The following is a 12,500-nucleotide window of genomic DNA, read 5'->3' as shown; positions in this document are numbered from 1 at the left end:
GTCGCGTTTGCATATTACAGGTGGCCTTTCCACTCCCCTCGTCCCTCGTGTGTGTGATCTTGTTGAAAAATGGTGCTTTAATGAGGGGATTTTAGCGCGAGACCTTCATAAGGTGAAACTTTCTTTGGTGAATTATATGATTTCTTACATCCTAGAGATACTTTTCCCTCTCGTAACTGCTTTCTGTAATGATAGCCTACCCATATAAGCTTGTGGTTTCATTGTACAGTGTGTATATATATATATATATATATATATATATATATATATATATATATATATATATATATATATATATATATATATATATATATAACTGACAGAAATGCTTTTGAGAGACTGCCAAACATCAGATAGACAGACAGACCAGGCAGACAGAGACAGAGTCGGGGAAAAGAGCTAGCTAACAAAGAAGCGGTGTTCCTAAAAGAATAATCAGGAGAGATCCTGCAGCCCACCTGATTAAGCTCCGGCCAAAGTTGATCTTACGTGAGGAGGATTGATTGGATTCTGTCTCTTATTGTTTAAGTTTGCGGTGTTCGGGGCACGTTCGTGGAGGTCGCCAGCCACTTTAGTCTTTTTGTAAATATTTTCATCAATTGTGACAATTTCCGTGCTACAGTCTGGTGTGTCCTCGAGTCTGACTCCGCACCACACGGCTGAAGAATGGTTGGTGGTTCGGGTGATAAATCTTAAAACGCTCCGTAACTGTTTCTCTATCTCGGCTTGTAAATTGAAACGCGGTTATCATTGAATATGCTGTAAACTTACACACACCATGTACGTGCTGTTTGTTCCTTTTTCTTGTAAGTAGTGACGAAGCGCCAGATTGGAAGCCTCCTTTCAATGTACTCACAGATGTGGATTCTGTTCTCTCATCTCTGTGTGCCTGGTCTGGCCTGGCCTCCCACTCCCCCTCCACTCCACCATTGTCACCCTCTTTCTGGCGATCTGCGAACATCCATTACAACAATGTTACTATTTCTCGTTTGTTCAAAATGAGTTCAGAAAAATATTTAGTATTCGGTGGAATTCTGTATCATCATTCGTTGGTATTTTTTTTTTCATTGCTTTTTATCACAGAAATTAAAGAATAATGTAACAATTTTTTTCCTTTCCTTTTTTTGCAGATATGCCAAAAACCTCCACTCTGGAGTACAAGCCGGGGCTGCACTCCCCCAGCCTCCACTGCCCGCCCAAAGCAGACGGCCAAAAGACCATGGAAGGGTGAGTACTTGCTCTAATTTTGAGCAATATTTGACACCAGTAATCAAAATGAGATCGCGTGTGCATGTGTCTCATGACATTATTGTCAGCATATGCTGTCCCGTAACATTTTCATAGCTGATTGATATTGAATGTATTGGTAACTGTAACAGGTATAATTGTTTCCTTTCTGTAGAAGAAAAGATCAGTTATTTTTATATGTATGAAGCAACAATATATACATTAGGCACTTCAAGCTTGATAGCGCCGGGAAAATCCATGAAAAAGAAAGGTGAGAAAGAGACAAATATACGACAGACATAACACGAATACACACTTACGAACGCGTAGAGGGACAAGGCAGGAGGAACTCGTCTATAAGTTATGAGCAAGATCTGGAGCCTAAACCAAGCTCCGTCTAGGTGAGAGGTTCTCGCGACTTGTTTCACTCCCCACCTCGTAATTCTACCTCCAACTTCTCCCTTTACCTACTGGGGTCCATGAGTTCGGTCTGCCTCTTTTACTTGCTGAGCTGCGAGTGTTGAAAGCACCTCCCTTGCTGAATTCAGAGAGTCGCTTTCCTTACTATACTGAGAATTAAGAACGTCTCCTTGCATCCAGGACATCTTGCACTGATGGATCAAGAGTAAGTTTGTTGGCCACCTGATGTACTCTTCATCCTGTTTGTGACTTCAGTGTTCCCAGAGTAGTGTGAGGAAAACAAGAAATCCCTATTCTTCAAAGTATTGCTAATGGATAACGTGTGTTCTTGATCGGTAATACGGTCAGCGCAAAGTAGGCCAAGAGGCGGAGGCGAGGCAGTAAGAGGATTATGACTGTGTACTTGGAGGCCCTGAGCCGCGCCGGTCTTTCCTGGATTACGACAAAGATGTTTCCTATCATTTATAATTCAGAGGAAAACCACTGAAATCTCTTCTTTCAAATATATAAAGTATTATGAAGGAGCTTAGTCCTTCTCTCTGTGTGTGTGTGTGTGTGTGTGTGTGATTCTTCTCTTTCTCTATTTTCATTTGTTCGCTCCTTTGGAAAGCGATGCGAAATCAATGGTTTCTTACACATGCTACAAATTAATCAGGTGTGTATGGTGTGTATAATAAAATTATGTGACAGCTTTACACGAATATTGTGCATGGAACTGGTGAATAGAATGTGGCTGTGTAGACATTGAAAGTGTGACCAGGTTAGTAGAGGTGTGTCATGCTCATTGTTGTCTGTTGTCCGTGCTCAGGTGTTTACGAGTTCGTAGGTGTGGATCTGTGTGGACGGGAGAGGAATCTTATTACAAGGATCTGTCTACGCTACATCACGGGATGGTTATACTTCCAACTTCCAGTTGGAGAAGTAGTAGTAGCAGCAACAACAAGAATAGGTAGTATTAGTAATAATAGTACTAAAAGTAATACTAATGTCACTGACGAACAACCTCATTCTTGTATGATAACTTGTTATTTTTTCAAGTAAGACGTGACTCTTGTACCGTGTCACATTACATATTGACAGCTTAGATTCCCTTTAGTGAAGCTTAAGGTTGCTACAAATATGAACAGTTTGCTTACTGATTATTCTGATTAATAACATATCCTTACAAATATCGTTCGGCACAACACTAGACACTCTGGGGTAATGCATAATGAAACTTTTTTTTTCAAGAAATTCAACTGCCACCAAAATTTTCAAACTTATGGAATCAGCGTTTGGAGGAATTTTCATTACGATTTAATTTTTCACTCAAGTTAGTTTTTCATCTCAGTTTCAAATGTATTTATGGCCGTCGCTCACGGCAACTCGTGCCAAGTCACAGCAGCAGCGTCTCTCACATCGCCTTATTTTACTTTTTCCATCGTGTCACTTTATTGCGTTTACAAATCCTGGAGTGTATGAAGTGAGTGCGGGACAACGGGACAGTGAAGGAATTCAGGGTAACGTGCCGGCGAGAAGGAAGGGGAGTTAAGATAGTATCCCAGGAGTGAAGGTGACAACATTCGCTTCTCGGTGGAAATTGAAAGAAGCAGCCGGAAAATTGGTGTGAGGGAAGCGGAGATCCTATCATAATATGCTGATTGAACCTTCTCGCCCACCGTTTTATGCCATCCACCATTCCCAGCGGCTGCCAGCATACCACCGCCGACCACGCTTGCTGCTCACGCCGCATTCCTGAAGAAACTCCTGAAGTCACTCTCATTTTTACTGGCGGTTTTCTCCGTGTTGTCATCCTTCCACATACAAGATTTGATCAGTAATGTCTTGGTAAATTGCTAAAGAAGTTTTTTTTTCTGTGCAGAAGAAATATATAAGCCTCCAAATTAACGTTTTTTTAACTTATTTTTTATTTCCCTTTTTTACTGTGAAATCCTTCTTAGTATCCATAAAAACTCGCAGTATTAAGCGTTTCTCGTTGAGGGGAGAAACATAATTCTCACCTCCCCCTCTCCGCTCAAAGAATACTGACTTCCAGCCATCATATGAATGGAAATGGTGATGAAGTGATCGTTAATAACTCAGAGCAATAAATTTGGAACCATGATGGGAGAACAAATAAAGAAAAGAAAATATGGGTTTATTCGTGTGTGTGTGTGTGTGTGTGTGTGTGTGTGTGTGTGTGTGTGTGTGTGTGTGTGTGTGTGTGTGTGTGTGTCCACGATATGTAAAGATGATCATTGAGAGAGAGAGAGAGAGAGAGAGAGAGAGAGAGAGAGAGAGAGAGAGAGAGAGAGAGAGATGGGGGAAGCGGTGTATGCTAAAGGATGTATGTATAAGTATTCTCTGTTAGTGTCTTGGCGCTGAGATGTAGAGTGGAGGCGTCCTGTGCACCACATAATATTTCCTGCCTGAAAACAGCACACTGAGGAGGTTGCCTGAAATTCCTTTCTGGAGACGTCTTCTCGCCGCAGCCTTGGCAGGTTCAAGCAGCGAGACGCAACTTGTCCCTGGGGAGAGTCACTGAGGGAAGGATGGAGCAGAGAGAATTGGAGGCGGAAGAGTTAGGGTTAAGTAACTTTGGCGAGGGGCGTGGGAGAGGCAGGAGAACAGAGTGGGATATGGAAAAACTTTCTTTCAAGTTCGTCGCCACTTGGAGACAGAAAAGAATGTGGATGATAAGATGCCACCCAAAGAATTGCGCTTGGAGGCAACTCTCTTGACCATACGAGCACTTACACGTACACACACACACACACACACACACACACACACACACACACACACACACACACACACACACACACACACACACACACACACACACACACACACACACACACACACACACACCGCGTAGTGTAGTGGTTAGCACGCTCGACTCACAATCGAGAGCATCCGAGTTCGAGTCCCGGAGGCGGCGAGGCAAATGGGCGCGGCCCCTGTTCACCTAGCAGTAAATAGGTACGAGATGTAACTCGAAGGGTTGTGGCCTCGCTGTCCCGGTGTGTGGAGTGTGTAAGCGACCGAGGTGAATTACACACACACACACACACACACACACACACACACACACACACACACACACACACACACACACACACACACACACACACACACACACACACACACACTCACTCACTCACTCACTCACTCACTCACTCACTCACTCTCTCTCTCTCTCTCTCTCTCTCTCTCTCTCTCTCTCTCTCTCTCTCTCTCTCTCTCTCTCTCTCTCTCTCTCTCTCTCTCTCATTTCAAAGATACGTAAAAAGAAAAGTCAGTTATAAAAATCTGATATTTTTCAAGGACGTCTGATGTCACTCATATTGATGGTAATTTGACACAGATGAAAATATTTTCGAGGGAGACGCTGAATGCCTCAAAGAACACTGAAGACTGGCGTGAGAGAGACAAGTGTGTGTGTGTGTGTGTGTGTGTGTGTGTGTGTGTGTGTGTGTGTGTGTGTGTGTGTGTTCGTGTGTTCATGTTTTCATGTGTTTATCTGATGTATAGTAATGTTGAGTGTAGATCCTTTACATTTATTTTCTTTTCACAGGGAGCCATTAATACACGCCTTACTTACTGCAAGTTTAAACTTCTTTAACAGTAAAATCCATATTACGTTTCACTCCTTCAGTATTCTCATTGCATATTGATTCCACTGTGTTTTCTGTATGGAGCCTTCACTGCTATACGTGAGGAAAATGACAAAGAGGTGTTGTTCAGCTAATTAACAAAACACTGTGCTTATGTAGCTTTTCTTGACTCGAATAGCATTGGTGGTCAATGTTTCCACTCCTCTTTGTATTTTTATGTCATTCGATGACAAGCTAAGGGCTGCAGGAACTTAGAAAAAGGTTTTATTTCAATCGAAGAAATTTTACACTCCTTTTGATACTTCTCCCTTATAATTAAAGTCTCAAAAAAATTAACGAATCTGACGAATCCAGACTATATTTGTGGAAGGGATGGAAAAAGTTAGAATTTTGATTAACGCTTGCATTATTACGTTGAACACAATAGGGCGTGAGAGTAAATAGAAAGTCATATGCCTGAGACCCTGTTCATCTCCGTCCTAATCTTGCAGTCACTCAGCGTTGTAATGCAGTGGAGGGCGAAATGTTGCCTTTGTCCCTGACCCCATGAAGTTCATTACAAATCATTCATGACACAAGGATTATTCCATGTCATTTCCATCACTAACCCTCCTGCCTTCATTGCATACACTGGCTTCCGGATCCCAAGCGGTACGCCTCACATTTGTGTTACTCATATACACTGTTATTGAGAGAGAGAGAGAGAGAGAGAGAGAGAGAGAGAGAGAGAGAGAGAGATTAAGGTGGAAAGAGGAAGCAAGAAAACATATTTTTGTTACATTTTCTCACATATTTTTTATACTCAGAAAGACTGAGAATGATACGCATCTGCCTGACGCGCAAAGAGACGAATATCTGAATCCTACACGCTTCTATTTAGCAGCATCTGAAAGGATTGTAAAACGTTAGACATATAGTGAGTAAATGAAATGCAGGAAATTTAAGACTAAAGACTAAAACTGGCGTGTGGCTTTAGCTTTAAGGGTCGTTGATGGAGAAGTGGGATCCAGTTAAAGTCTGCCAAATCCTGTGCTCTCTCGATTCCAGTGGAGTTTGGAAAGTTGAATGGGAAAGCATAATAATTGAGACCAAGAGAGAGAGAGAGAGAGAGAGAGAGAGAGAGAGAGAGAGAGAGAGAGATAGAGAGTTTAGATGTGTGGGTGTTATTTGAATGAATAAAGATGAAGAGACAAGTAAAAACCACACCAGGTGAACACCAAACATGCTTCACTGCTGTGATTCAATACGCTGTAGATTTATTTGCTTCTTTAATGAAATAGACGATTCCACACACAGATACTTTTTCGTTTCATTTTAATTTATTTACAGTTATCGAGAACATTCCATTGAACTGAACTTTGCACCGTGACCAACACAGTGGGTGGCGCGCATTCCTGTGTCAAGCTACAAACCAGTGCAAAGACGCGATTTGACACCTATATAAGCGAAACACTTCTGGTTGTTTTATCATCTTATTTTTTTTTATGTAAGACAATAAAGAAGGCCAAGGGTAACAGAAAATTATAAAAAAAAAGGCCCATTTAGTTTCCAGCCCCCTTGCAGGTCTGATAGAATTAGCCAAAAGAGAGGGAGAAATGTCTTGAAACCCCTCTCTTAAATGAAGTCAAGTCCATAGGAAGTTGGAAATACAGAAGCAGGCAGGGAGTTTCAGAGTTTACCAGAGAAAGGTATGAAAAATGGAGAGTACTGGTCGACTCTTGTATTAGAGAGTTTGTTCGTTTTTATATTAATTTGTCTTCCCATTCATACTATGCAATATATATCTCTCACACATTTTTTCTATAGACTCTACATTACCACAACCTATAAACAAGAACAATCTTCTATTTCTTCCATTATTTTTTCCAGTTAAATTTCTCGCCATGCATCTTTACCTGCTCTCTTTGGCAGACCTGGTGGTGGAAATTAAGCAGGGGGATGACAAGAAAGCGGGCGATATATGCTTGTCAGTAACTTGTCCACCCTCAGGACGTCTCGCCCGCAGCGGTTCGCCTGTGTAGAGGCAATTGATGATGCAATTTATATTCGCGTCACTTGCTGCTTCACTCGCTCTCACCTTCTCCCTCTAGCTTGTGAATTGCTAAGCCATACACGTGCCTCCCCTTGTTCTGGTGCGGGGTAAGGCTTGTATGTCTCTTCTTATATCTTATTTATCCTTTTCTCAAGGGTAGAGACTTTTCTTTTATCTATAGAGAATAATCCTTTGATTTAATATATATGTGATTCTCTGACACACACACACACACACACACACACACACACACACACACACACACACACACACACACACACACACACACACACACACACACACACACACACCTGGTGGCGCAGTAGTGAGCTTCCCCGATTCACAATCTGGAGATCCCAAGATTAAAACCCTAGTCAGGTCAGAAGTCTTTGGGCTGATTTCTTTGGAGTATAACTCTTGTTCACGTGGCAGTGGTTACAGATATTTTGGCGTGAGTCGGGAGCTGTGACCCGCTGTTAGGGGATTACAAACAAACACTGAAAGATATACGTGGTGACGCGATCAAACTGATCTCTCATGACGGTAGGCGCCAGTTGGGAATCATGACATCTCTGTGTACGATACTTCCTTATCATGTAAGATGTTTCATTATGGTTCATGCATACCTACGCAAGATGTAAGATGTGGTATGTATGTTGGTATGTATATTAATGTGTAGTATGTGGATTTCCAACACATCTCGCTGCCGACGAATGAATCGAATATTATTGTTTTTGTTGTTGCTATTGTTGTTGTTGTTATTATTATTATTATTATTATTATTATTATTATTATTATTATTATTATCATCATCATCATCATCATCATCATCATCATCATCATCATCATTATCATCATAATCATCATCATCATCATAATCATCATTATCATTATCATTATCATCATCATCATCATGATAACTATCATCATCATAACTATTATTACTATTGTTACTGTTATCGCTACTGCTACACACAGACACACGTTACCTCACATTCATGTGCAAAATTAACTAATAAGTTGCAAAACTTTTCTTCGGACCTCGGCTCTGGCGCACAGAGGCAACGGTCGGCACTGCCGCTGACAACCTTGACTATTTTCCATTGAACACACGCCGGTGTAGCCGTTTCAAATTATTTCCTGTTTCAGAAGACTCCCTCAGTCAGATGAAACTAGGTTCAGTCGACTCCCCGTCACTTGAAACTGGTTTCAGATGACTCACCACCCGTTTGAAATGATTCCGCAGTCAAATCAACCTAGTTTGAAGTGAATCCACAGTAGAATTAACCTAGATTCAGTCGACTCCCCATCACTTAAAACAATTTGATGTATCGAAGTTCCATTCTGAGCGTTGCTGCATCTAATTATTGTAGAGTGTTTAGTTGATGTTTTCCTTGCTGCTCACCAAGGAAGCCGTCCCCACATTAAAAACATCACAGACATGTTGTATAGTAAGTACTCTGTCACCTTGCATGGTTGTTTCAATGATTAGAAAGGAGGTGCCATTCTTGACTTTTCCTAGTATTTTTATATACAATTATGGATCGAGAAGAGAATTGGCGTAATGGCCTATTGTTTAGTATTTTTACATACGATTATGGAACGAGAAGCGAAATGATGTAATGGCCTGTTGTTTAAAGATTTTACATATGATTGCAGAAGTTCGCTTCCTTCGAGTGATTAAGGATCGCCAATACCAGCTCGACGTTGTGCTGGCCAGTCACCGTGGAGCTGATGACAGCGACGAAGCTGTTGCTTTGGGAGGCCACGTTGGCAGGGATAAGGTTATCGATCGCATAATGCAAAGATATTGGTGGTGCAACGTTACATCCGATGTAGTTGAAACCATCATGACCTGCCCACGGTGCCAAAAAGATAGCACTGTATTAAAAAAAAGTTGACCCGGGGCCGAAACTACACAGTATCCCAATGAAGTTGATCGACAACCTATGTGTAGATGCCAGATTCACCAGCTTACTTAATTTTCAACATTGAACTCGGTATACTAGGAAAAAAATTCTTGTACTGTATCTATTTTACCAAAACAACTAATTAAATCTTAGGAACACTTTTAGCCACCATTACCCAGCAAAGAGTGTGAACTGAAGGAAAATGCTAAATATGAGGTGGACTTTATCTTAGGTTGGGAACAAATATTTTCTTATTTATTTCGTCAAATTCATTGGATTACAGTGTCGCTTGTTATTTTCTACAAGTAAACACCACAAACAGTGAAATAGATTTTAAATAAACATACTTTCCTTACATGACAAACTACACTGTTACTGTACGGAAGAGAAGATCGTTTATAACACAGTCTTCTGCGGGCTGCGTCCTTCTTCCTTGGGAATACAGTCCATCCTTTCACTCCTTGGTTCTTCTTGCGTGATATAGAGGTGCAGTCAGCTACAGCACATGTATAAACAGGCATATTTACTCGCAGTCGCAGTGAGTCACTCGCAAGCAACCTTGTTTTTCCTGCCTTTGTTGATGTCAGATCAGATGTGGAGGATTAGACATGTTCTCTGATTTCGGTCAGTCTTTTCGGCCTAGCACGGATTCGGCTTTATAATATCCCTTTTTTCTGAAAGTAGTACTGACGCTATACTTTTCGCACCTTTCATGTAAAATCCTTAGTCTTTTTGGAAGCTAGGGAAAAAATGTATCGAGTTATACAGCAATAGAGTAGAAAAAATTGTGAGAATGCTTCCAGGGGCAATGCTAGTCTTTACCTTCTGGTCGCTGTTTTAAAGCATGTACATCAGTACTTCTCACAGATCCTACTAGTATAACAACTTAACTTTGATGTTTTAGTGCATCGATGTATATTGCGAGAGGCATTTTAGAAATGTGAGACTCTAGAGAAGGTTTGTTCCCAGACCGAGTCTTGAGTTAAAGCAGCTGGCGACCGTATGGCAACTATAGGTTGTCGATGAACTTCATTAAGCCTCAAAACATGTACCAAATTGGCATAGACCTATGCTCGTTGCCAAGGTGAGTTTGGCTTTACATAGTTTGTATATAAGTACAATACTTATATACAATACATTTATACTGACAATACTTTAATGTAAGCTAATCGGTGCATGCTTACAATTGCGTGTTTTTAAGTCCTCCATGGGTCATGTCGCCATTGTGGTGGCTGTTTGTTATTTTTCTAAGTGCATTGAGGCTCGCCCTTTAAAATCGAAGGAAGCTGTAGAAGTGTCTCGGTTCCTGTACGAGGACATTATCTGTCGTCATATATGTGTTGCCATACAGATCAATGACCAGGGCAACCATTTTAATGTAGTTCTTATTGTGTAATGTGCACATGATGAGTGAATTAGTAATTAGTAGTTGTATGGTTGGCAAGTATGGCAGGGAATCTTGCATGGCTGAGTAATGACCACCTTTTTCGTCTTCGTTTCTCGTAAATCTTGATCAGTGTTGAGGGAAAGGCAGCAACTCAAGAAATTAATCTTTACAAATGACTTTTTTTTCATATCGATAGTTGTTGTTTTTTCAGTTGTTCTTTACATCATGCATCCATACGATGTTGTATTTTGGTGACTAATAGAAACAAAATCTATTCTGCAAATGACATATTTTCGAGATTTAGTTTTCATTTTCATTATAGTAAGCTCCTGCCTCATCGTTTTCTTCATGCAATAGGCATGACTGAGCCAGGCAGCTCCTTATCACGAGGACTACCACATCGCCGATATGCTTAAATGAGGCGTATCTTGGAGAACAAGAGTTAATCAACAAAACTAAGATCAACCGTCATCGCCAGATATTTACGGGAACCCTTTGCTCCGTGTTGACTCGAATGGATGGCACGTGGATGTGAAAAAAAAAACACGTAAACTTGAGCGGGAAATATCCCACCGAGCACGTTCCGTAATCCGGGTCTGCCATCCCCGGAGCCCCAAACACGGAACAGCTTAACGAAACCCCCAGATTGAGTGTATAGAATATCCCTGAGCCGGCAGATTGACGAGGGAGAAAGGGCAACGGGGCCGAAGGGAGAGGAAAGGAGGGCAAGGGAGGCCAGGGAAGGGACATAGAGAGTAAAGCAAGCGAAAACACGAAATGTGAAGAAAGAGGAGATAGCGAGTAAATAAACGTTCTCCAGAACACAATGCAAGCAGGGGAGTGATACGAAGAGAGAGAGAGAGAGAGAGAGAGAGAGAGAGAGGGGGGGTGGGCCATGAATGACTACCAAAGAACATAAAACATCATTAGAATGATAAGAGAAAACAATAATGAAGTCCATGATATATATGTACAAGAGGGGAAAAAAAAAAGTAGTGAACGCGGGCAGCCTGGATCCCTTTGAAGCGGCTCACTAATCTGTAAATCTTGTACATTGTATTTATCATCTGTCTTGAAAATTGGGTGCTATTGGTACCGTGCTTGTGTTGTTCATCATGTAGGTCGACAGATTGTATTGTAGCAAGACACTACGCGGCACTGTGCTGTTTTTCAACCATAAATAACAACTGGTTGGGGAAAAAAAAAAAAAAAAAGGTAGTAATTCAGATGGTGCTCATAAATTTTACAACGTACGAATGGGAAAAATAATATATATTGTCTGGCAGAATTATTGGGGAGATCTGGGTTAGCGGAAGCAAAGAAGGGAGACTGGGAGAAAAGAAAAACCATTGTGGGAGTAATAACAGTGTGGGGGAAGAAGACGAGGAGAGGCAGGGGAGACAATAAAATGAAGAGGGGAGGAAACGAAGAAGTAGAAGGAGAAAACCGGGAATGATTAGAAGCAGCAGCCCTGTGTGTGTCTGAGAGAGAGAGAGAGAGAGAGAGAGAGAGAGAGAGAGAGAGAGATGAAGGAGAAGAAAGGATGGAAAGAAAGGAAAGGCATGAGAATTAGGAAACAAGGAAGATAATAAAATTGAGAGGGGGAGGAAACGAAGAAGGAGAAAGAGAACACGGGGACCACTTAGACGCAGAGGGAGAGAAAGAAAAGACTGTAAGTGCTCTAGAAATGAATGAAAACGAAGAATGGGAAAGGAAAAAACAAGGAAGGTGATAAGATAGAGAAGGGTGGAAAAAGAAAAAAAGAAAACTAAAATAAATAAAGAGGAAACTGGGAACGATTAGAATCAATAGGACAGATGAAAAAAACTCGTACTGATCTAGATATGTAGGATAAAAATGGGAAGAAATGGAAAAGGAAGAAAAAATAGATAAAACACGGAAGATAAAAATAAAGTGATAGAGAGGAA

The 12,500-nt window shown here is 41.1% G+C and overlaps 1 protein-coding gene across 6 annotated transcripts in view; it reads left to right on the top strand.

Moving 5' to 3' along the window:
• Window positions 1-12,500, top strand: part of LOC123514317 (teneurin-m-like) — a 581,802-nt gene that overhangs the window by 474,994 nt on the left and 94,308 nt on the right. For all 6 annotated transcript variants that reach the window (XM_045272144.1, XM_045272141.1, XM_045272145.1 and 3 more), the window contains one exon: window positions 1,131-1,227. In XM_045272144.1, coding sequence (XP_045128079.1) covers window positions 1,131-1,227 — 97 coding nt within the window. The remainder of the gene's footprint in view (window positions 1-1,130; window positions 1,228-12,500) is intronic.

This window comes from Portunus trituberculatus, chromosome 37, assembly GCF_017591435.1.
Source record: "Portunus trituberculatus isolate SZX2019 chromosome 37, ASM1759143v1, whole genome shotgun sequence".
NCBI classification, from domain to species: Eukaryota; Metazoa; Arthropoda; class Malacostraca; order Decapoda; family Portunidae; genus Portunus; species Portunus trituberculatus.
The sequence above is the reverse complement of the archived record's forward strand: the minus strand, read 5'-3'. Positions and strand labels throughout refer to the sequence as shown.